We start from the raw sequence: 21,681 nt of genomic DNA, 5'->3' as shown, positions 1-21,681 counted from the left end.
TCCGAAGAAGGGCGCTGTCTGGGGAGCCTCTGGTCACCTTGTCCTCCGCGCGCTCTACGGCGAAAAGGGCCCTGCGCAGGCGCGCGGAGGGCGCCTTCGGGGCCCGCGCTTTACGACACTTGTGCAGCAGCGGCAGCGGCAACTCGGCACTCCTTCGCGACGATTCGGCCGGGCGCCGCTGGCAGCCGTTGCCAGGGTGGGGGTCGCTTTGCGGCATGGCGATGGCGGAGGGCGAGCGGACTGAGTGTGCTGAGCCCCCCCGGGACGAGCCCCCGGCCGACGGCGCTCTGAAGCGGGCGGAGGAGCTCAAGACGCAGGCCAACGACTACTTCAAAGGTGCGCCCGCGCCGCAGGGGGCCAGGGTGGGGTGGAGGGCGGCCCGGGGCGAGGGGTGCCCGGCCCGCGCGGAGCCATGGCAACGCGGAGCGGCAGCCTGGGCGCGGGGCAGGCACTACCAAGTGACCGGGCGTGGGGAGGCAGGATGGCGCTCCCCGGGGGCGGCAGAGGGGGCTCTGACAGTAGGGGTGATACCTCGAAGTGACGTTCGGAGCGGGTGCTACTAAATGGGGAGACTGGAGGGGGCGCTACCCAGTGGGAGGCGGGAGGGGGACGGGAACGAGGGCACTTCCAAACGTGAGGTCCTTGAGACGGGTGAGCTATGGTGGGACCTGAAGAGGGCGCTGCCAAGTAGTGACAGGGGGCTCGGGAGGGATGGTGCTACCCAGTGGGGAGGGCTAGGGCGGGTGGCACCAAGTGCGGCCTGGGGAACACTGTCCCAGTAGAGTAGGGGATGATTGTACGGGTGGGGAATCGGATCGTTAGGTGGGAAGGCGAGGAGATGGGAGATTGGGGGTTGCCGGAAGAAAAGGGCTGCGTGGGAGGCTCTGGGAGTAAAGGTGGGGGAAATCCCAAGAGTAGTATGACATAGGATCTTGGGAAAGAGTAAAATGTGGGGGCAGCCGTTCATTCATTAATTCAACGTGTTTATTGAGCCCCTGCTATGTGCTAAGGACTCTGCTAGGCTCTGGGGATGTAGCAGTGAATGAGCCACGTGTGGCCCTGCCCTTTTATAGCTTGTCATTTAGCAGGAGAATCAGACGTTGGGTAAAAACACCAGAAATAATAAAATACTTAGAAGTGGTGGTGAGGGCTTTGGGGAAAACCCCAACAGGGTGTGAAGTGGGGGATCAGGGGCTGGAGGCTACTGTGGCCAGGGAAGGCCTTAATGAGGAGAAGGCACTGAAGTCGAGGAGAAGGCATTGAAGTCGAGAAGAATCGCGAAGGAGTGTTCCAGGTGGGTGCAGCAACATGTGCAAAGGCCCTGGGGTAGGAAATGAAAGACTGGCGTGGCTGAAACTTTAGCAGACTAGCAGGGAGATGGATACAAGAGGAGTTTAGGACAGGGGCCAGCCCAGGTAGGGCTTCATAAGTCATTGCAGAGCTGGTTTGGGTTTTACTCCGCTATCTAAGGGTGGTGTTGAGTAGATAGATGGTCTAGTCTGCGGCTCTGAGAGCAGCTCCGGCATGGTCAGCCAGTGAGAGGAATAGAACACCCTCGGAATGGAAGAGGTCTTGTAAGGAGAGAAGGAGCCAGAACCTTGAGGAATTCCGATGTTCTGAAACGAAGAGGAAGAAGCTGAAAAGTGGTCCATGAAGTGGAAGGAAGGTCAGGAAAAGATGAGAGCAGAGCGCGCTTCTAGAAGGTGGGGGGCTGTGCCCTGGGTCAGCTGCTGCTGCGGCGAGCACCGAGCGGCACCCGTTGGACTTGGCTCCACGGATGTTGGTGCTGGCCTTGACGGGGGTCAGTTTCGGAGGCATGGTGGCAGTGGGAGTCAGCCCGGAGAGTAGCGGAGAGTAAGCCGGGAAGTGAGGAAGAGGCAGCAGATGTTGGCAAGTGTTTCGAAGTATTTCGGTTCTGAAAGGGAGTTGGGAGAAATGGGGAGAGGGAGCCGCTTTTTTTTTTTCTCTCTCTTAAGAATGGATGAGCCCGGGGCGCCTGGGTGGCTTAGTCGGTTAGGCGTCCGACTTTCGCTTAGGTCATGATCTCGCGGTTCGTGGGTTTGAGCCCTGCGTCGGGCTCTGTGCTGACTGCCAGCTCAGACCCTGGAGCCTGTTTCAGAGTCTGTCACTCCCTCTCTCTCTGACCCTCCCCTGTTCACGCTGTCTCTCTCTCTGTCTCCTAGAAATAAATTTAAGAAAAAACATTAAAAAAAAAAAGAATGGATGAGCCCAAGTGGATGGTCCAATAGAGAGCAGGAATGGATCCTGCAGGGGAGAGGGGAGACCCAACAGCAGCACAGCCCTGCACACAAGAGGAGGGGAGGGGTCCAGAGCCGTGGCAGCCTTCAGCGGGAGCACGGAGGGATTCAGAGTGGGAACGGTGGTCGGGCCGCAGCAACAGGGAAGAGGTGGGGAGGACCGAGCAGGAGGTAGGGAGGATCTCGGTGGCAGATGAGGCTTGGAGGTGGAGGCTCGGCGGCTGGGCCGGGGAGTGTGGATGTCACCCTGGGGGTGGAGAAGCGGCTGGGATTGGACGCCAGGGCAGGGAGACCAGGACGGTGGACAGGTGAGGGGTGGCGGTGGTGCTGACCAGAGACAGACACCAAGTCAGGAACTGTTTCAGGGAGGAGAAGAGGGTGGCCGCCTGGAGAGAGGGAGGCGGGACCGGCAACCAGGGCAGGGAGAACAGGGCGGGAGCGGCCCATCTTGGCAAAGGTGAGCGGAGATGGCACCAAACAAGTGCGTGGGGCTGGAGCGTACGAGGCAAGAGAGGAGGCTGAGCTTTCCGCTGTGGGCTCCAGGGAGCCCCGGATGGGTCCATGGAGGGGAGAGACGGGGTCGGGTTTGAGGGGCAGGACTAGGGGCCGGGAGAAGAGGGAGGAGGCTGGTTGCGGGAACCTGGGCCGGGCAGGATGACGGCCGGGCCAAGGCAGGGCTGTGGGGCCGGGTGTGGCGGATGGATTTGAGAGACGGTCGGGAGGCTGGCCAGACAGAACACAGTGACTGGCCCAGCTTTGGGGGTAGAGGGGTCGGGAGAGGCGTACAGGACACGGCACAGTCTCTAGCTGGGGGGACAGCGAGGAAGGTGGGGCGAGCCCCATCTCGGGAAGAGCAGCTGATGCGAGGTTGATGCTGAGACCAGGGAAGACATCTGGGAGACCGTAAGTCACAGGGAGGGGCTCCTTGCCCTCCAGCACCCCGGCCCTCAGAAGCCCTAGGGCTGGGCAGGCTGCCAGGGTTACCGGCTGGGAGCTGGCACCGAGGAGAAGGGCCCTCCTGGTCCCGGCCCCTCACTGTCTGGCAGGCAGTGACAGGCACAGAGCCCCAGGCCCCGGGGCTGCGGGAATAACAATAAAAAGGATAATTACTGCTCTCCTTAATTGAGCCCCTGTGGTGGCCAGGTACAGGCTTCAATCTATCTTGGGGGGGTGGGGGGAGCACCGGGAAGGAGGGAGGGAGGAGCAGAGCCCTGTTTGTTTCATAGAGGAAGCTGAGGCTCAGAAGTGAAAGCGCTCGCCCAAGGTCAGAGTGTGAGCTGCAGAGCCCGGATATCCCCCTTCCTGGCCACGTGTGTAGCTCCCGTGTTCAGTCCTTACCTGGAGCCCGCAGGCAGCAGAGGCCACCCCTGCAGGGGCATGGGCCCCTTCCAGAAGCCCTAGGGGGCAGAGCCTGGTCCCCGAGGTGGCCCGGCTCTCTTCCCCTCTCTCTGGGCCTCACCGGCCCCCTTCTGTAAAATGGGAGGCCTTGTATTTAACCCCCAAAGAGGCCTCTGGGTCTGGGACTCTGTAGACGTGGTTAAGAGCTCAGGCTGCCTGGATTCAGATCTTGTTTCTTCCTCTTCCGTGTGCTGTGTGACCCCTGGGCAAATGGCTTAACCTCTCTGTGCCTTGGTGTTGTCCTTTCTAAAATGGGGATGGCCTAGAGGATTCGATGCACTCGTGCTTGTACAGCGGCTAGAACAGGCTCAGGAAGCAGTGTCGCTGGGTTGGCGCGTGAAGTGCAGCTGCTCCTGTTTCCTCTGCTTGAGTCTCCTCTCATTCTTATCCACTTCTTTTGCACGTTATCTGCTGATCGCCTTCTCTGCTGTAGCCACATTTCATGCGAGAGTTTATTGAGCCCTCACAGCCACAAGGTGAGGCAGGGCAGGGCCGGTTTAGCCCTGAGACACCAGGCTCCCCACCCCAGGCCTGATGGGCCCCTAGAGTAACACCTCAGTGCCGAGAGCTGGCCTGCTGGCCTCTGGGACATGCCCAGGAGGCTGCAGTAGTCCTTCGAAGGCACTGGCGTTCCAGGGAGGGTCCATCAGGATGGGCTCTCTCCTTCTGCCCTTGCTTGTTTCTGGGAAGTCCTGGGCTTGCCCTCCAGGGCCTGGACGGACACACCCAGCACCTCACGGGGCTGGGCAGGGCTGGGGTAGGGGAGCCCGGGGCTGGGGCGGCCCAGAGGAGTGCCTCACCCAGCCTGGGGGTCAAGGAGGGCTTCCCCAAAGAGGGGACATCTGAGCCATTTGAAAGATTGCCAGATCTTAGCCTGCAAGACGGATTGTTCCATTGTTCTGGCCACCTCCCCAGGACCTGACTTCTCTTCCTGGTGTCCGTCTGTCTCTGTCTTCCTTCACTCGTTCATTCAAGAACTATTCACGGGGCCTGGAACCCTCTTCTTCCATCTTCTTCGCCCGACGCCCTGTCATCCAGGTCTCTGCTCTGGCATCCTCTCAGTCTGTCCCTGTGCTAAACACTCTGGGTTGTCATTGTCTGGAGCGTGTGTGTGTGTGTGTGTGTGTGGTCGTGTCCGTCCCACTGGACTTGAGCTCTAGGAGGCCAGGGCAAAGGAGTGCTGTGTCCTCAGACAGGCCAGGGGCTCAAAGAGGTAAGACAAGCGGGCCCTGCCCTCGCAGGGTGGGGTTCACGTGGGGGAAATGGACCGTAAGCAGACAGAACAAAGGAAGGTCAAGGTTTATCCGGGGGCGTTGGAACGACGCTGGAGAAGAGTGAGGTGGGAGCTAGGGCAGGGATTGCCATTCAGGCCACATGTTAGGAGAAAGACTCTGAAACTCAAGTCCCGAGGGGGTACATAAGTTGCCCAGGACACCCAGCAGGTAAGACGTGGGGCTAGGGATCGGGCCCGGGCCCCCCTGCCCCGTCTGTGCCTGCTCCTTGTGCTAGGTGTCCCTCAGGGGCCTGCTGCGGAGGGTGAGGTCGGGAGCGTCTGGGTCTTGGCGGCTCCAAATTCCCACCCACCACTTGCCTTGTGATCGCGAGCACGGGCTTCCCCTCTCTGAGCCTCGGTACCCTCATCTGGAAAACGGGGACTAGTGCCGCTGTCGTCGGGCTTGTGAGGGTTCAGTGAAGGCACCGTGTACCAGGAGCCCCACAAGGCACCTGGCACGTCGTGGTCCCCAGGTCAGGCAGGCCTCTGAGCCGGGCTCTCCTGCCTGTCAGATGGGCACACGGGAAGGGTCCACGCCCGGCTTTGCACATACAGACTGGGTGTCTGACTTTGAACAAGACCTCTGTGACTCATGTGTAAAGTGAGCACCAGGCGGCGCTTATGCCCTGGAGATGTGAGGATTCCACGGGTGAGGATGTAAAGTGCGGGGCACAGCCGTAGCTCATTTCAAATAAAATCAGCCTTTTCCCCTTAGAACATCAGTGTCTACACCCCACTGCGGTTGTGGCCTTCGGGATCTGCCTTGCCAGCCTCCTTGCTCTCAGCCTCCTCCACCCCAGCCACGCCACCCTCTCGCTAGTCCTAGAACACACGGCTTGTGCCGGCAGCACACCCCCTCACTTCCCACCCCAGTGCCTTTGCATCTGCTGTTCCTTCTGTTGGGAATGCTTTTCCTTCTATCCAGTTTGTTGCTTCCTTTGGGTCTCTGCTGGAATGTCCCCTTCTTCTTGAGACCTAAGTAGGTTTCTTCTCCTTTCCCACTTCCTATTCTACTAGGCCCCCTCCTTGGGCTTGTTTACTTGCTTGGGTTTGGGTGCTGGACAAGTAAAGGGCTCAGGGCAGACTCACATTTGCTGATTCACAACATCTCAGCTCTGGCCCTCAGTAATCTATCCCCTCCGGGCTGTGGGACCAGAGTAAGACCCTCTGAAGTCCAGGAAGAAGTGTTGCCCCGGTTGGGGCCTTAAGGTGGGATGGCTGAGTGGGTGGGGGGTTGGGTGGGAGTGACTCTTAGTCCTAGGGATTTGAACCTGAGGAGACCAGGCCTGTGCTGGGGCGGGACAGTTGGGACAGGGAAGAGGGGGAAGGCTGAGCAGACTTTTCCGAGCCCGGCCGCGGACGGGGAGACCGGGCCGGCACCCGGCCTCAGCGGCGGTCTCGGCTCATGCCCGCTCCTCCATGTCCTCAGCCAAGGACTACGAGAACGCGATCAAGTTCTACAGCCAGGCCATCGAGCTGAACCCCAGCAATGCCATCTACTACGGGAACCGCAGCCTGGCCTACCTGCGCACCGAGTGCTACGGCTACGCGCTGGCCGACGCCACGCGCGCCATCGAGATCGACAAGAAGTACATTAAGGGCTACTACCGCCGGGCGGCCAGCAACATGGCGCTGGGCAAGTTCCGGGCCGCCCTGCGCGACTACGAGACGGTGAGCTGCCCCTCAGGGTGCTTGGCGGGCGGGGTAGGGTGCGAGGAGGCGCCTCGCGTGCCCGACAGCCGAGTGCTCCTGGCCTGGAGCACGCTTTGTGGCTTCCCCGTCCCAGCTCTGCCATCGCTTGCTCAGTGACTCTGGACAAGTTACCTGGCGTTTCTGCCTCCTCCTTTTTTTTTTTACATTTATTTAGTTTTGAGGGAGAGAGACAGAATGTGAACAAGGGAGGGACAGAGAGAGAAGGAAACAGAATCTGAAGCAGATTCTGAGCTGTCAGCACAGAGCCCGACGCGGGGCTTGAACCCACGAACTGCGAGATCATGACCTAAGCGAAAGTCGGACGCTTAACCGACTAAGCCACCCAGGCGCCCCTGCATTTATTTAGTTTTGAGGGAGAGAGACAGAATGTGAACAAGGGAGGGACAGAGAGAGAAGGAAACAGAATCTGAAGCAGATTCTGAGCTGTCAGCACAGAGCCCGACGCGGGGCTCAAACCCACAAACCGTGAGATTACGACCTGAGCCGAAGTCGGACGGACGCTTCACCGACTGGGCCCCCCAGGGCCCCAAGTGCCTTCTTTTCCACATCTTGGAACGGGGAGAACCCTGAGACCCGCCTCTAAGGGCTGCTGTGAAGAATAAGTGAATTTCCACTTTTCGTGCCTTTCGGCCAGTGCCCGGAGTGGAGTCGGAGCTCCGTCCCAGTGAGCGGTTGCGGCCATTGTCACTGCTGGTTCACTGCTGGTGAACGAGAGCCCGCAGCCCGTGTTCTGGGAGTTAGAGTCCAGAGGGGGCGAAATGCAAACGTGTTTCCTGGACAAGGCAGGCGGAGCCCTCGCAGGTGGGGGTACGCACTCAGAAGAAGGCAGAGCAGGGCGATGCGCTGTAGGGGGCAGCTGTGCGGAGGCGAGGGGGGCTAGGACCCAGGGCACCGCAGGAAGTCTCTAGTTAGCCCACCCATTAGCCATGCCCATTAGCCACGCCCACCGCGAGGTGGCTCTGACGCTGACGGTAGGAGCTGTGACATCAGGGGCCTGGCAGTCGGTGATGAACCCCACTGTGCGGGTGGGGAGGCCGAGGCCCAGGTTCAGTCACCTGCCTGTCCGCATGCAGCTGGCCAGTGGCAGAGCGGGGATTCGAACCCAGGCACCCGTTGTCTCCCCTGCTTCAGAGAGTGAGCTGAGTGAGCAGAGGAAGGATTTTGCTTGTTCTGTTCACTGGGTCAGTACTTGGCGCCTGCAGGGGCTCAGAGTGTGCTGCGTTATCATTCTGGCCCCCACACCCCCTCACTATTTTGTCTCATTCACCACGTGCTGAGCAGCCTCTGTTGTGTGGGGAGGGCGCCTGGGGGTGAGAGCCACAAGCCGCAGTTAGAGGGACCGGGGCTGGCTGCCCGCCTGGGGTGGAGGGTGGATTTCAGGCCAGGTGAAGTCTTGAGCCAAGACAGGGCCAGGGGTCGCCTGTGTTGGGGTGGGGGCAGGGCCATGGAAGAGGTGTTAGCTTAAAAAAAAATTTTTTTTTTTAAAGTTTAATGTTTTATTTACTTCTGAGAGAGAGAGAGACAGCGTGAGCAGGGGAGGATCAGAGAGAGAGGGAGGCACAGAATTGGAAACAGCCTCCAGGCTCTGAGCTGGCTGTCAGCACAGAGCCTGACGTGGGGCTCGAACCCACGAACCATGAGATCATGACCTGAGCCGAAGCCGGACGCTTAACTGACTGAGCCACCCAGGTGCCCCTAAAAAAATTTTTTTTCATGTTTATTTTTGAGAGAGAGAGACAGAGTGCAAGCAGGGGAGAGGCAGAGAGAGGGAGGGAGACACCGAATCTGAAGCAGGCTCCAGGCACAGAGCCTTGCGTGGGGCTCAAACCCACGAACTACCAGATCATGACCTGACCTGAAGTCGGATGTTTAACCAACTGAGCCACCCAGATGCCCCAGAGGCAGTAGTTTGGGGGCAGAACAGAGGAGGAAGTGGGGTGCCCCCTGGCAGGATGGTGTAGGGAGCCCCAGGACAGAGTCCTTACGTGCTTCGGGTCCCATGCCGTTCCTCAGCCCAGCCTCCCCTGTTGTCCCCTGATGTTGTCACCTAGAGAATGGTGGCAGACGAGCGGCCCTGGGGCCCTGGTGAAGTGGTGTGAGTGAAGGTCACTGGGGCACAGGGTCCAGTAATGAGTAACCCAGGAGGGCACTTGGGCCTGGCTGGGGGCGGGGAGAGGTCTGGAGGCGACGGGGCAGGGTAGAGGCCGATGAGCACGCCTGGAGGCATAGGGGTCTTTCCTGGGGAGAGGACCCTTCTTCTCGCAGCTCTGGCCCAGGCCGGGGCCTGACCCCCCAGGCTCCATGCTGCTGTGATGGTCACTTCCGGCCGCCTTGTGGAAATAACCAGGTTGGGACTTCCGCCCAGGCCTTTTGGACGCCGTGGAAGGCTGGTGGGGGGGGATACACAGCCTCTTGGGGACCAGCCTGAGGCGGGGCTGTGCTCGCATTTAGTTGTCCCAGCCCGGGGGGGGGGGGGGGAGGGAACTGCAGGGTGTCCACTTCTCCCCGTNTGACCCCCCAGGCTCCATGCTGCTGTGATGGTCACTTCCGGCCGCCTTGTGGAAATAACCAGGTTGGGACTTCCGCCCAGGCCTTTTGGACGCCGTGGAAGGCTGGTGGGGGGGGATACACAGCCTCTTGGGGACCAGCCTGAGGCGGGGCTGTGCTCGCATTTAGTTGTCCCAGCCCGGGGGGGGGTGGAGGGAACTGCAGGGTGTCCACTTCTCCCCGCTGCCGCTGCCACTTCTCACCAGGCCCTGTGGGCGCCGGGCAGAGGGGCCACACCTGGGTACTTGGCCCTCCCGTCTCTACCTCCTGCCCTCCCGCCTGAGAGAGAGAGACAGCGTGAGTAGGGGAGGGTCAGAGAGAGAGAGGGAGACACAGAATCTGAAGCAGGCTCCAGGCTCTGAGCTAGCTGTCAGCACAGAGCCCAACGCGGGGCTCGAACCCACGAACTGTGAGATCATGACCTGAGCCGAAGTCGGATGCTTAACCGACTGAGCCACCCAGGCGCCCCGTCAGAAATGTGTCTTGCCTTGCAGGCGCCTGCACACCTGGGTGTGGCTGTCCCCACGGCTAGGGGAGCAGCTGGCCAATGCTGGGCACAGCGCTCAGCGTGGGCCGGGCGCCGTCATGACCTGCCCGCCCTCACAGCAGAGTCTTCACCCCAACCCCGTGCGCGGGGACTGTTCTCCCCGATCTACAGATGGGGACGCCAAGGCCCAGAGTGAAGTTTGCTCCCCGAGTTCGCGCAGCCGGGAAGTGACGGCCTTGTACCGGAGCCAGGCGCCTGGGCCCTGGAGGCACGCAGCGGGCAGAAGCGGCCCGGCGCGGCGTCCTCCTGTGGCCCAGCCCCACTCCGGCGGGCTTTCTTCTCTCCTGTTTTATTATAAATAAAGGAGACACAGAGTATGACCTGCCCAGTTCGCTCACTAGAGGGCGTCGCCCTGTAGGGTGAAAACCCTTGTGCTGTGCTTACGGCTGTCCCCGTGCGGTGCCCGGCCTTGCTCCCCTCCAGCTGCGCGTGTGCCTCAGATGGGCACGGCCCCCGTCTGGGCCACAGCATGTCCTCTGTGCACACTAGGTCATCCATATGCCCCCCCCCCCCCCCCGCATAGTCACGTGGGGGCCCTGAGGTCAGGAGCGCTGAGCCCGGGCCTGGCTCTCGCTCCTGGACGATAGTCCCTCACCCTCAGTTCCAAACCCGAGCTGTTCTGAAAAAGCTGTCGTCGTAGTTACGTTCGGGCAGCTCATTTGGTGGCAGCATCTGACCTGAACTTACAAGAGCTCGTTGGTGTCTCACTGCCTCCGCACCGGGGGCCTGCAGGTTTCGCTGCAGCAGCGGCACCATGCCCCGCGGGGGAGGCTGAGGGGGCTCCGGACGGGGAGGGCCGCACTCAGCCCCTGGAGGCCTGGCCCTGCACGTCCCGTCCCCGGAGGGCACGCAAGGAGCTGTGGGGACGAGCGGCAGCGGGCAGGGAGGGAGCACGTCCCCCTGCGCCGGTGGAAGCCGGGGTCCTGGGCAGCGAGAAGACAGCACCTGGCGTCTTGGGCCTCAGAGTCCCCATCCATCAAGTGAGGACTGTGGGAACACCCAGTAGAACTGGTTTGTGGTTAAATGAGCAGGCTCACTGTATTCCAGCACGTAGTAGGTACTCAGAAAATTAGCCGTGTGTTGTTACTACCACTGCTGCTCTTTTCCCAGCCTTGCTGGTATTTGTCCCCATCCTCCAGCCATCCTGCGAGTGCTCTGAGAACAGGGGACTGGCCCGAGGAAATGCTGGTGCTTCATCCGTCCCCTGGGCAGGCATCGTTCCCTCCTGGGATGCAGCCGCCGCCTCATGGGGCCGCCTTCCGGTGGGGGGAGACGCTTAGGGCTGGGGCAGGGAGCCAGGGGCTTGTGGGGGCCCGAGGGAGTATCTGACCCTGGCTGGGGGGTGCGGGGTGCTCCTGGAGGAGAGGCTGACAGCTGGAGGAGGGGAACCAGGAAGCGGTTGGAGGTGGACGTGAGGTCCTGTGGGCCGGGGGGCAGCCTGTGCGAGGTGACGGGGAGCTGGCACATTGGACACCTGTGAGTGTGGCCCGGCCCGGTGGCGCTGGGCAGGCAGAAAGCAGAGGGGTGGGCAAGCCTTGTGCGCCAGGCAAGCTGGCGGTTTGGACTTCATCCCAGGGCGTGGCCTCAGACCCTGTCCCCGTTAGGAAGGACCCCCGGGGATGGCTGGTGCCGTCTCCCTCCTGGGCCTCACACCACACCCACACCCCAGGTGGAGCTGCCAGCGGGGTGCCCTAACGCCAGCCTGCCCAGACGGGGTGGAGGCCATCACCGTCCGCCGGGTCCGTGCTCCTGTTCCCAGGGCGGACAAGCCAGGGTGTCCCACGGCAGTTAGCACGTGCCTTTGCACCGGCTTCTGGCTCGGTCTGCCGGGCCTTCCCAGGGGGGGGTGGAGGGGGTGGCGTCCCCGCGCATGAGGGCCCGCTGTGACACTTGACTTCATGCCCCCAGCACGGGAGCCACGGGGCCCTAACTCCTCAGGCGGCAGGCAGAATGGGCAGCCGGGCGGGGTCTGCTGACAGCAGTTAGAGTTACAGATAATCAGACAGGCCTGGAGGGGTGACGTCCTTGCCAGACGCCACACAGTGAGGACACTGCAGAGCTGGGTTCAAATCCAGCCCTGTCTGCTCCTGAACTTGGAGGATCGGTGTTTGTAGAAAGCAGGATAGAAGGTGGAGCGGGAGTGGGGACAGACTCCTTTTACCAAGAGCTTCCTGGACCCCAGAGTCCGGTGCCTGGGACTTTATGGCGTATGAGCCCATCTCTAGCACAGCGGCCCAGGAAACGGGGCCGTGGAGAGCAGCTGACGCCTGGGTGGACTTGACTCCTGCTGGCGCCCTGCACACACTTTGTGCACATCCGCCCCCGTGATCCTCCCGGCCGCCCTCTGACGGGGACGTCGTCAGAACTTTCCTCCTAGGGAGGCAGGGCCGCTTGCCCAGCGTTCCTCAGCCAGGGGTGGGCCGAGCTGGGATTGGAACCGGGCCGCCTGGCTCTGGGGCCCACGGTCCCAACCACCCTTCAGAGGAGGAGACTGAGGGGACGCTGCTGGGGGCAGCTGCTGCGTGCCGGGCCCTGCATTCGCCACTCGTTCTTCCCAGCGCCCTGCCCGGTGGGGCCTGTCCTGTGCCCCCATGACACGAAAACCAAGGCTCAGGGAGTCCAGCTTCTCCAGCAAGTCTTTGGTTCTTCCCTCGGGTCTGGGCTGTTCATTGTGACAGTAGACCCAGCCCACGCTCTCCTCTTAGTCCCCTGCCCCCTCGATATTGACTGTAATGTCAGTAAAGTGGCTGGCGTGGCTCCCACCAGGACCCTAAGCTGGGCACGTGCTCCTCAGATGGGACACTTAACAACAGAGCTAAGGTTTTTTTAATGTTTATTTATTTATTTTGAGACAGACAGACAGGGATTGGGGGAAGGGTAGAGGGGGAGGGGCGGGGAGAGAGAGAGAGAGAGAATATACCAAGCAGGCTCCACACTGTCAGCACAGAACCCGATGTAGGGCTCGAACCCATGAACTGTGAGACCATGACTTGAGCTGAAACCAGGAGTCAGACGCTCAACTGACTGACCCCCCCAGCGCCCCAGAGCTAAGGTATTTTAAGAGCCTGCGCACATGTGCGTGAACATGTCCACGCCGCAGGGCAGCCCGGTGTGGGCGGCTCTCAGCGCCCTTTTGCGGATGTGCAGACGGGAGGCCTGGAGGCGGGAAGGCCCAGGGCTGCTCCGCCGGTGCGTGGAGGCCGGGGCCGGGCAGCCGCGCCAGTCCCCCTGCCCATCTGCCCCTCTGCGCCCGGCGGGCTATGCCTGGGCGCTGATGCCTCGTTGCTCCTCCCCACCCCACCCCCCGCGCCCCCAGGTGGTGAAGGTGAAGCCCCACGACAAGGACGCCAAGATGAAGTACCAGGAGTGCAACAAGATCGTGAAGCAGAAAGCCTTCGAGCGGGCCATCGCCGGCGACGAGCACAAGCGCTCCGTCGTGGACTCGCTGGACATCGAGAGCATGAGTGAGTCCGGCCTGGGCGCCTAGAACGTTCCTTGTCCTTGCACGGGCCCTCTCCATGCCCTGTGCATGGGGGGCGCACAGGGGCGGCCGCTGTCTCTGGCTCCTCCGCCTGCATTCCCGGGAACTCCGCGGCCGGTGCTGGGGCTTGCGTCCCCCCGCTTCAGGCGAGCTGGGGGGTCCTGCCCCCAGGGCCTAGCTTCCTAGCGGCATCTGTACCTCCCTCACACGCGCCCCTTCCCCCTCCCCGCCACCCCGCTGCCGTCGGATTTGTGCAGGTCCTCTAGGTGCTCAGACGGCTCAGTCATTGTCCAGCGCCTGCTGTGTGCCAAGCGCTGCTCCTGGCGCTGGGGACCCGGCTGTGAATAAAATACTCTCTGCCCTCAAGGGGCTGATGCCCTGGTGAGGAGTGAGGGGACTAACCAGTCAGTGGACGAATCGGGTGTGTGGAGTGCTGTCACACCACGCAGGCAGTGGGGAGGGGCCCACAGGACAAAGGCCGGGCACGGCCGGCCTCAGCAGAGGGACCTGGCACCCTCCCTCACCCCGTGTGTGCGGGGCCCTGTCTGCCCTGTCCTCCTGCCTCACGATGGCCGTGGCCACTGACCCTTGTCCCCACCCCACCCCATTCACACACCAGCCATCGAGGACGAGTACAGCGGGCCCAAGCTTGAGGATGGCAAGGTGACCGTCACCTTCATGAAGGAGCTCATGCAGTGGTACAAGGACCAGAAGAAACTGCACCGGAAATGCGCCTACCAGGTGAGGCCCCCGTCAGCCCTGCGCTCACCCGCGACCCTGGGAGGGCTTCGCGGCGCCTGCAGCGCCCAGGCTCGGCCAGCGAGGGTGGGTCGAGGAGGTGGCCGTCAGCCCACTGACAGTGCTGAGCGCGTGCGGATGAAGCCTTCGTCCTGGCGCTGCGCTCTCGTGGCTGGCGTTGCCGTTATTGTGAATAATCGTTTTCCTCTCCCTGCCCCATCTGTTCGTGCGTGTTGTCTCTCCCACTAGATCGTTCACGCACTTTCCGCGGTTACTTTACAGTCTCCGGTGCTTCCACCATCTGGGTCATCCCTGGGTCTGCTTCTGTGGCCTGTTCTTCGCGGGTCTCATCATTGTTCGCTGGTTGCCAGACATTTTGTGTAAAAGAACAGTAGAGACTGAGCTAAATTAGGATTTTCTACAGTCGACGGGGCCCTTTCTGCCCTCAGGCCGCTGGCGCAAGGGGCTTTGTCCATCTGATCTGCCATTTCGGGCATTTTGCTGGCGTTGTTCGCCCACCACGGGCTTGTGGGGTTTTCAGACTGGAGTCAGGACTCTCCCTGTAGCCCTGGCAAAATCCCAGGGACGTCTTGACATTGTACCGTCTCCCACTTCTGGAGCTGTGGGAGAGCTCGGTGATGCTCAGCCTCGCCGCCAGATTTTTGCTGTGCCGGCGGGTTCTGTGCACTCCCCTTCCGCCCCCACTTCTGTGCCGGCTGCACCCCACCTTCTGTGACGGCCGAGCGAGCGAGCGAGCGAGCTGGCCGGCGCGGGGAGAGGCGTTCGGAGGCGGGGGCTTCTCCTGTGTCTCCGCTGTCACCGGCACACTGCTGGCCCCCCTCCCTCTGGGCCTTGGTGCCCTTGACCTCCTGCCCTCCTGCCTCGCTGCTGGGGTGAGAGGCCCAGGGGAGGTGCTGTCTGCCGTTGACTGATTTAGGTTTGCGCACCTTCAGCTCTCAGATGGCTTTCCTAAGATTGGATTTTGTCAGTTTGGGGCCTGTTGCCATTAGGGCCAGAATGACCATCTTCTACAGCTTTCTCCATTCTGACCAGAGCGAACGCCTTCTACTTTAACGTGTGGGGGTTTCCCCACCTTGTAATTTTGAAAACTCTCAAACCTACAGGACAGTGTAGTTCATAACTTTCTTGCCCCTTCACCCAAATCACAAAACACGTTTACCTTCTCTTTATGTGTGTGTGTGTGTGTGTGTGTGTGTGTGTGTGTGTACGGCCCCACACACTTCTTTTTTTTCTTCTCATCTATTCTTTTTTTTCTTTTCTTTTCATGAACCAGAAAGAAGTTGCATCATAATCTGTATCCCCTAAAAACAGAACACTCTCCTGTGTGACCACAGTTGAGGTGTCTCAGCTTAGAAATTTAGCATTGATAAAATAATAGCGACTACTGCAGACAGCCCACAGGCCGTCCACAAAATCTGAAACGTTGGCAAATGTATATGACAGCATCAAGGTCATCCTTCATCTTCGTGTAGCAAAAACTAGTGTCGTCTGCATTTCCAGACACACACCTTAACTCTTTAACTTGCCCTGGTTTCCTCTGTTTGTCTGTTGTAGCTGGTTTTGGTTTTTGTGGGGGGTTTTGTTTGTTCCTTTGAAGTGTTTTTGTTTGGGGTTGTTCTGTTTTTAAGTAATCTCTATACCCAATATGGGGTTCGAACTCAACAACCCCGAGATCAAGAATTACGTGCCCCGCTGACTGAGCCAGCCAGGCGCCCTGTGTTGTTGGATTTTTTAAAGTCCAGAATCCACTGACAGGTCAGATGTTGTGTTTTCATCGAGAGCCACCTCCTGCCCTTTAGGGAGACTCCTTCATGACACATGTAGATATGTCCAGGGCAGTTGTTTCATAAAATGTTCATGGATTTTCATCATGGATTCATGATGCTGATTTTAAGGGAAACGCAGAATCTCTGTTTTCGTGTAAAATGAGGCTGGTGTTTAGGGGCGCCTGGGTGGCTCAGTCGGTTAAGTGCCTGACTTCAGCTCAGGACATGATCTCACAGTGTGTGAGTTTTCGAGACCCAAGATGGGCTCCGTGCCCACAGCGTGGTGCCCGCTTGGGATTCTCTTTCTCTCTCTCCGTGTCTGCCCCTCCCACACTCACATTCTCGCTCTCAAAATAAAGAAATAAGCTTTAAAAAAACAATAATCCTAATGTTTAAAATTTTTAAATGTTTTATTTATTTTTGAGAGAGAGAGAGAGAATGAGGGGGGCAGGGAGAGGGGGAGACACAGAATCCGAAACAGGCTCCAGGCTCCGAGCTGTCAGCACAGAGCCCAATGCGGGGCTCGAACCCACAAACCATGAGACCATGACCTGAGCCTAAGCCGGAGGCTTAACTGACTGAGCCCCCCCAGGCACCCCAGCAATTCTAATGTTTAAATGGCACAGAGGCTGCTGGGGTCACAGCTTGGGGGCCACCTGTGGCCCCTGCCAGCACTCACTTGTCCAGCTCCGCTGCCCGCTTCTCGCCTGCCTCTCCCTCACCCTGTGCTCAGCGGTGTTTCCTGGTCAGCCAGGCTCTCTGCACCTCCCCCCTCCCCCGCCCCACTCACAGCCCGCCCTGCCTTCCAGATTCTGGTACAGGTCAAAGAGGTCCTCTCCAAGCTGAGCACGCTCGTGGAGACCACGCTCAAAGAGGTGCGTGCCGCGGGGCGGTGTGTGGATGGGCCGGGGGTGCGGGGCTCCCTGGCTGGGGAGGGGCTGTGGAGTTCAAAAACCACAGACCCGCCTGGCTCAGTCCGCCTTCCCTCTCCCCTCCCCTGTGTCTCTCCCCTGGATGTCCTCCCCTTCTGGCTTCCTGCTCTGTCCCACCCTCTTCGTGTTCCCGTCCCCTGCCTGTGTCTTCTGCGTGGTTCTTCTTGGTCGGCCATGACCTCTTCTCCCCTCACCCCTGCCTCCTCCCCATGTCTCTCTCTGGGCCCCTCCCTCTCCGGTGGCCTCTTTTCTTCCAGACAGAGAAGATTACGGTGTGCGGGGACACCCACGGACAGTTCTATGACCTCCTCAATATATTTGAGCTCAACGGTTTACCCTCGGAGACCAACCCCTACGTATCCTTCCTCAGGAACGCCCACCCTCCCTGTCCCTCCGCCTGGACTGGGGGGAGGCACTGGCCAGAGAGCAAGGCGGGAACCCGTGAAGGGAGAAGCCTGAACAGTCTCTCGGGCGAGGGGATGTGGGTGCGATGGCCGGCCAGCATCAGAAGGGCCGCCCCACCCCCCATGCTGTGCGACCTGGGCCGGTGGCTCAGTCTCTCTGGGCCCCGGCCTCTCTTCATCTTGAAACGGGGCTGCTACAAGACCACACGCACAACGGCCCCGGGCACTGCCGCTCCCCAGCTGCGTGACCATAGCAGCGACGGCAGCTCTCCGTGCGTCAGATTCCTCATTTGCAAAGTAGGGATAATAGGGTCTGACTCACTGGGCCGTTGAGAGGGGTAAATGGGTTCGTATGTGTGACGAGCTGCATGGCCCCAGTCAGAGCTATAGAAGTGATGGCTGACGTGATGACCGTCGCTGGAGAAGTGGCCACCAGGCCTGTGAATATCGGGTGGGACAGTCTATGTCCCGTCGCCCCTGTGGCAGGCTGACCCCCTCGTGTCGCCCACCGTCCGCTTCCCGGAGAAATGGGAGGTTGGGGATGTCAGTACCATCCCACTGAGGCTCAGAGAGGCCCGGCGGCTGGACCAGAGCCAAACAGCAAGGAGGGAGGCTGCAGCCCCGATCCCGGGCCCTGCTGACATCCCCACGCCCGGGGCAGCACCAGCAGGAGCCGCGGGATGAAGGGAGGCTGGGGAAGGAGCAGCGGCCCCCACCCCTTGTTCTCCTTAGCAGAGCAGATATTTAACGGTGACTTTGTGGACCGTGGCTCTTTCTCCGTAGAAGTGATCCTCACCCTTTTCGGCTTTAAGCTCCTGTACCCAGATCACTTTCACTTGCTTCGAGGTGAGCCGGGTGGCGGGAAGGTTTGGGGTCCGTGTGTACTGGCGGGGGATGAGCTCCCCCAGGGAAGGAGGACCGCTGCGGGGGGGGGCAGGGGAGCCTGTCCACTGAGAGGTGGGGAAGTGGCTGGTTTGGGGGCTCCCGGGGGGCCTGAGCGCCAGCACTTGGCAGGTGTTAGGTGCTTAGTGACTGCCTGCCGTGGGCTTCCCGAGGGAGGTGGTAAAGAGTTGATGAATTGGGAGCCGGCAGACACCGGGGCCCGGTGGCTTCCTGGTCTGCTCCACGCCCTGGGAGCCCCGGGAGGGCAGAGGGAGATTGTGCGAGACATCGGAGGCACAGCAAGGCGTTCTGGAAGGGGCCTGGTTTTTGTTCCGGCCCGCCCCCTCCGTGGTACTTCGTACTGGAGGCATGCAGTTTCTCCAGGAAGGACCTCCAGGCCAGGGGACATACCCGAGGTCACTCGCGGCTGGGCCAGGCCTTGGCCTTGTGGCCTCACACCTGGCTTCTGCCCCTCAGAGAAGGGACTGAGAACAGTCAACATACACCTCACTGGGCTTCTGCTGTGTGTGTGTGTGTGTGTGTGTGTGTGTGTGGTGTTGGCCTGGGGCCCTTGATGTGGGTCCCGGGGCACCCATGCAGGGGGTGCTGAGGCTTTTCGTTCTGTTGCTGGCCAGGCAACCACGAGACGGACAACATGAACCAGATCTACGGCTTCGAGGGCGAGGTGAAGGCCAAATACACAGCCCAGATGTACGAACTCTTCAGCGAGGTGTTCGAGTGGCTCCCGCTGGCCCAGTGTATCAACGGCAAAGTGCTGGTGAGGGCCGTGGCGGGACCCCTTGGGGCCCTTCCGGGGCCCCGCACCCACCAGGGCTTGAGGGTGGGGTGTGGCCGGCGCCCCGGCTCACACGGCCGTCCCCGCTCTACCCCAGATCATGCACGGGGGCTTGTTCAGTGAGGATGGCGTCACGCTGGACGACATCAGGAAGATCGAGCGGAACCGGCAGCCCCCCGATTCAGGTGAGGGGCGGGGCCGGGTGACAGACCCTCCCTCCCTGCGTCGCGGCGCCCCCTGCTGAAACGGAGAGGAGTGGCTCTGCCCGCGGCCCCCCCAGCACCCCACATCGGCCGCCATGCCCTAGGCAAGGATGGCAGGGCCGGGCCCCTGCGGCCTCGCCCGGGACTCGGGCTGGCACGCCTCCCCGCAGGAGCCAGGCAGGCGGGAGCGTTCGCGTTTAGCACGTGAGGCGCGCTCTGGTCACGTTTGTGAGTTTTGGAGAGTGACGGACGAGGTCTCCGTGCTAGTGAGGGGGACGGATGGCGGAGGACTCCCGCTCACACGCTGCGTGGAGAGGGTGGGGCGCTGCGGGTCCGGACGGCCTCTCTAGGGATGCCGCAGCAAGCACTGGCAGGGGAGGAGGCGCCTGCCACGCGCAGTTGTCCCCGGCAAGCATAAAGGGGCTCAAGGCAGCTGTGCGCTTCCCACGTGGGAGGAGCAGCTGGGAGGGCAGTGGTTTTGGGGTGCACAGGGATGTACCTGAAGAGGGTCTGTGAGGCCCTGCAGAGCCTCACAGGCCTGGGCTTTGTTCCTAGGCCAGTGGGAGCCACAGAAGGCTTCGGGCAGCAGAGGGGTGTGATCTGAATCGCACTGTTTAAGGGTTCTCCCCTCTGCAAGGCCTCGATACATTAAATGGATCTGGCGGGGAGGGCACGGGGCTCAGAACCCCACTTCACGTGCTCCTGCCCAGCTTCTACCCGAACTGCGCTGATGTCCGCTCTCGTTCCCCCCAGGTCCCATGTGCGACCTGCTCTGGTCAGATCCGCAGCCGCAGGTCAGTGTTCCCTAGGCCGGGCCGGCAGGTGTGGGCTGCGGGCAGAGGGGGTGTAGCGGGGGGTGGGGCGGTCGGCCCCCTGAGTTCCCCGTCTCCCCGTCCCCCCAGAATGGACGCTCGGTCAGCAAGCGGGGTGTCAGCTGCCAGTTTGGCCCCGATGTCACCAAGGCCTTCCTGGAGGAGAACCACCTGGACTACATCATCCGCAGCCACGAGGTCAAGGCCGAGGGCTACGAGGTGGCGCATGGCGGCCGCTGCGTCACCGTCTTTTCCGCCCCCAACTACTGGTGGGTCCCGCCTCTCCCGACGCATCCGGGCCTCTCTTCCCCGCCCACTGCTGCCTGTGTTGTGGGCTTTTTCTCTAACTTTTTATGGTAGAAAATTCCAAAGACACACAAGAGCAGGTAAAATAGTGCCAGGAACAGCCACGCACTCAGCTCCCGGGTTCAGCGGTTACCCCCTCGGGCCAGCCCCCGGCCACGCCCACCCTGGGCATCCCCCTTCCGTGCTCTGACACCCTCATGCTTCTGAAAGAAAGAACTTTTCGTGCAACCAGAATACCACTGTCACTCTGTCAGCCGTCAGAAGGGGTCACCTGAGCGTAGAGTCCCATTTCCTCATGTCTCTAATGGCTCTTTTTAGTTTGGTTTCTTCCGAGTAACAGGGACCGCATTCTTGGTCTTTCAGTTCCCTGTCCCTCATCCTCTGTCACTTGTAGGTTTTTGGTTGAAGAAACCGGGCCCCTTGTCCCACAGAGTTGCCTACGCTCTGGACCAGGCCACCTCCCCCCTCCCGGTGCCGGTCACCACGTTCCTCTGTCCTCGGTGTTTCCTGGTGGTTAGAGCCAGGGCGTGCTTGGCTCACAGTCCGGCTTTGGCAAGAGTCCAGCCTCCATGGGGGCACGTGTGCCTCCCCCCCCAGCCCCGCACTGTGCTCCCCCTCTACTCCCCTCCTACCTGAACCTCAGGGCCCCTCTCCTTTACCCTGGTTTGCTGCCTTCCCCAGGTGGCCTCTGTCGTTTCTGTGTCTCTGGGTATCTGTGTCTGTGTGTCCGTGCCTCTCCCTCTCTCAGCTCTCAACACCTCTGACTCTTTCTGTCAGTGCCTCCGTCCGTCTGTCTCTCCCTCTTCTCTGGGACTTTATGCCATCCAGCCTCCTTGGGTCTCTTCTTCTCCAGGCCCCTGCCCAGCTCTTCCTCGCGTTTCCCCCCTGCTCCCCACCCCTGACCTGCTACTCTGCCCCTGTCCCCACAGTGACCAGATGGGGAATAAAGCCTCCTACATCCACCTCCGGGGCTCCGACCTGCGGCCCCAGTTCCACCAGTTCACAGCAGTGGTGAGTCACCCCCTCGGTCCCCTGCTCTCCGTGGCCGGGGGAGCACCAGGCTGAAAGGCCCAGTCAGGGGCAGGGGGCGGTGCTCAGCGGCTCTCGGGGGAGGGCTGGGTTCTGTATCTGGTGCTCACAACCCCCCTGAAGCTGCCCCGTTTCTGTCTCCCTTGCCCTGTGCGCCGTCGTTTTCCAGCCTCATCCCGACGTCAAGCCCATGGCCTACGCCAGCACGCTGCTGCAGTTAGGGATGATGTGATGTGAGGCGCGGCCCAGGGCCTGCTCCCCAGCTGACCCCAGGCCCAGCCCAGGGCAACGTTGGACCCCCTTTTACTTTGTAAAGTTTGTATTTATTCCCCTTTAGGTTTGCAGAGGGGGGTGGGGGGCCGGCCAGAGGGTCTGCTCCCTGGAGAAAGAAAGGAGGTGGAGAGGCCAGGGTTGGGGCGCATCCGGGCATTGCGGAGGGAGGCTGCTGCGTGTGGGGTGGGCGGGGCCCAGAGGCTTCCCCGCCTCCCTCGTTTGCATGGCCCCTCCCCCCAAAGCAATAGTGCCCTGCCATAGGAAGACCCCCAGAAGGAGGGTCATCAGGGTGGCCTCTCCTG

The 21,681-nt window shown here is 61.1% G+C and overlaps 1 protein-coding gene across 1 annotated transcript; it reads left to right on the top strand.

Moving 5' to 3' along the window:
- The first annotated feature begins 141 nt into the window (after nt 1-141).
- On the top strand, nt 142-21,675 carry PPP5C (protein phosphatase 5 catalytic subunit). Its single transcript, XM_077747385.1, has 13 exons — nt 142-336; nt 6,359-6,600; nt 13,053-13,200; nt 13,837-13,958; nt 16,552-16,617; nt 16,932-17,030; nt 17,819-17,924; nt 18,596-18,738; nt 18,854-18,941; nt 19,713-19,753; nt 19,862-20,040; nt 21,007-21,088; nt 21,276-21,675. Exons 1-13 carry the CDS (start codon nt 216-218, stop codon nt 21,336-21,338), a joined length of 1,500 nt encoding a protein of 499 aa, XP_077603511.1. The 5' UTR covers nt 142-215; the 3' UTR covers nt 21,339-21,675.
- The last annotated feature ends 6 nt before the right edge of the window (nt 21,676-21,681 follow it).

This window comes from Crocuta crocuta, unplaced genomic scaffold (genome assembly GCF_008692635.1).
Source record: "Crocuta crocuta isolate KB4526 unplaced genomic scaffold, BGI_CrCroc_1.0 scaffold334, whole genome shotgun sequence".
NCBI lineage: Eukaryota > Metazoa > Chordata > Mammalia > Carnivora > Hyaenidae > Crocuta > Crocuta crocuta.
Note: the sequence above shows the minus strand (reverse complement) of the source record. Positions and strands in the feature narration are given on the sequence as shown.

Excerpts from the sequence above, each read along its gene's own strand:
- PPP5C (XM_077747385.1), top strand. The coding sequence starts at position 216 with ATGGCGATGGCGGAGGGCGAGCGGACTGAGTGTGCTGAGCCCCCCCGG. Across the intron at positions 13,959-16,551 it reads ACCGGAAATGCGCCTACCAG|ATTCTGGTACAGGTCAAAGA; the intron begins GTGAGGCCCCCG and ends CCTGCCTTCCAG. Across the intron at positions 20,041-21,006 it reads TTTTCCGCCCCCAACTACTG|TGACCAGATGGGGAATAAAG; the intron begins GTGGGTCCCGCC and ends CTGTCCCCACAG.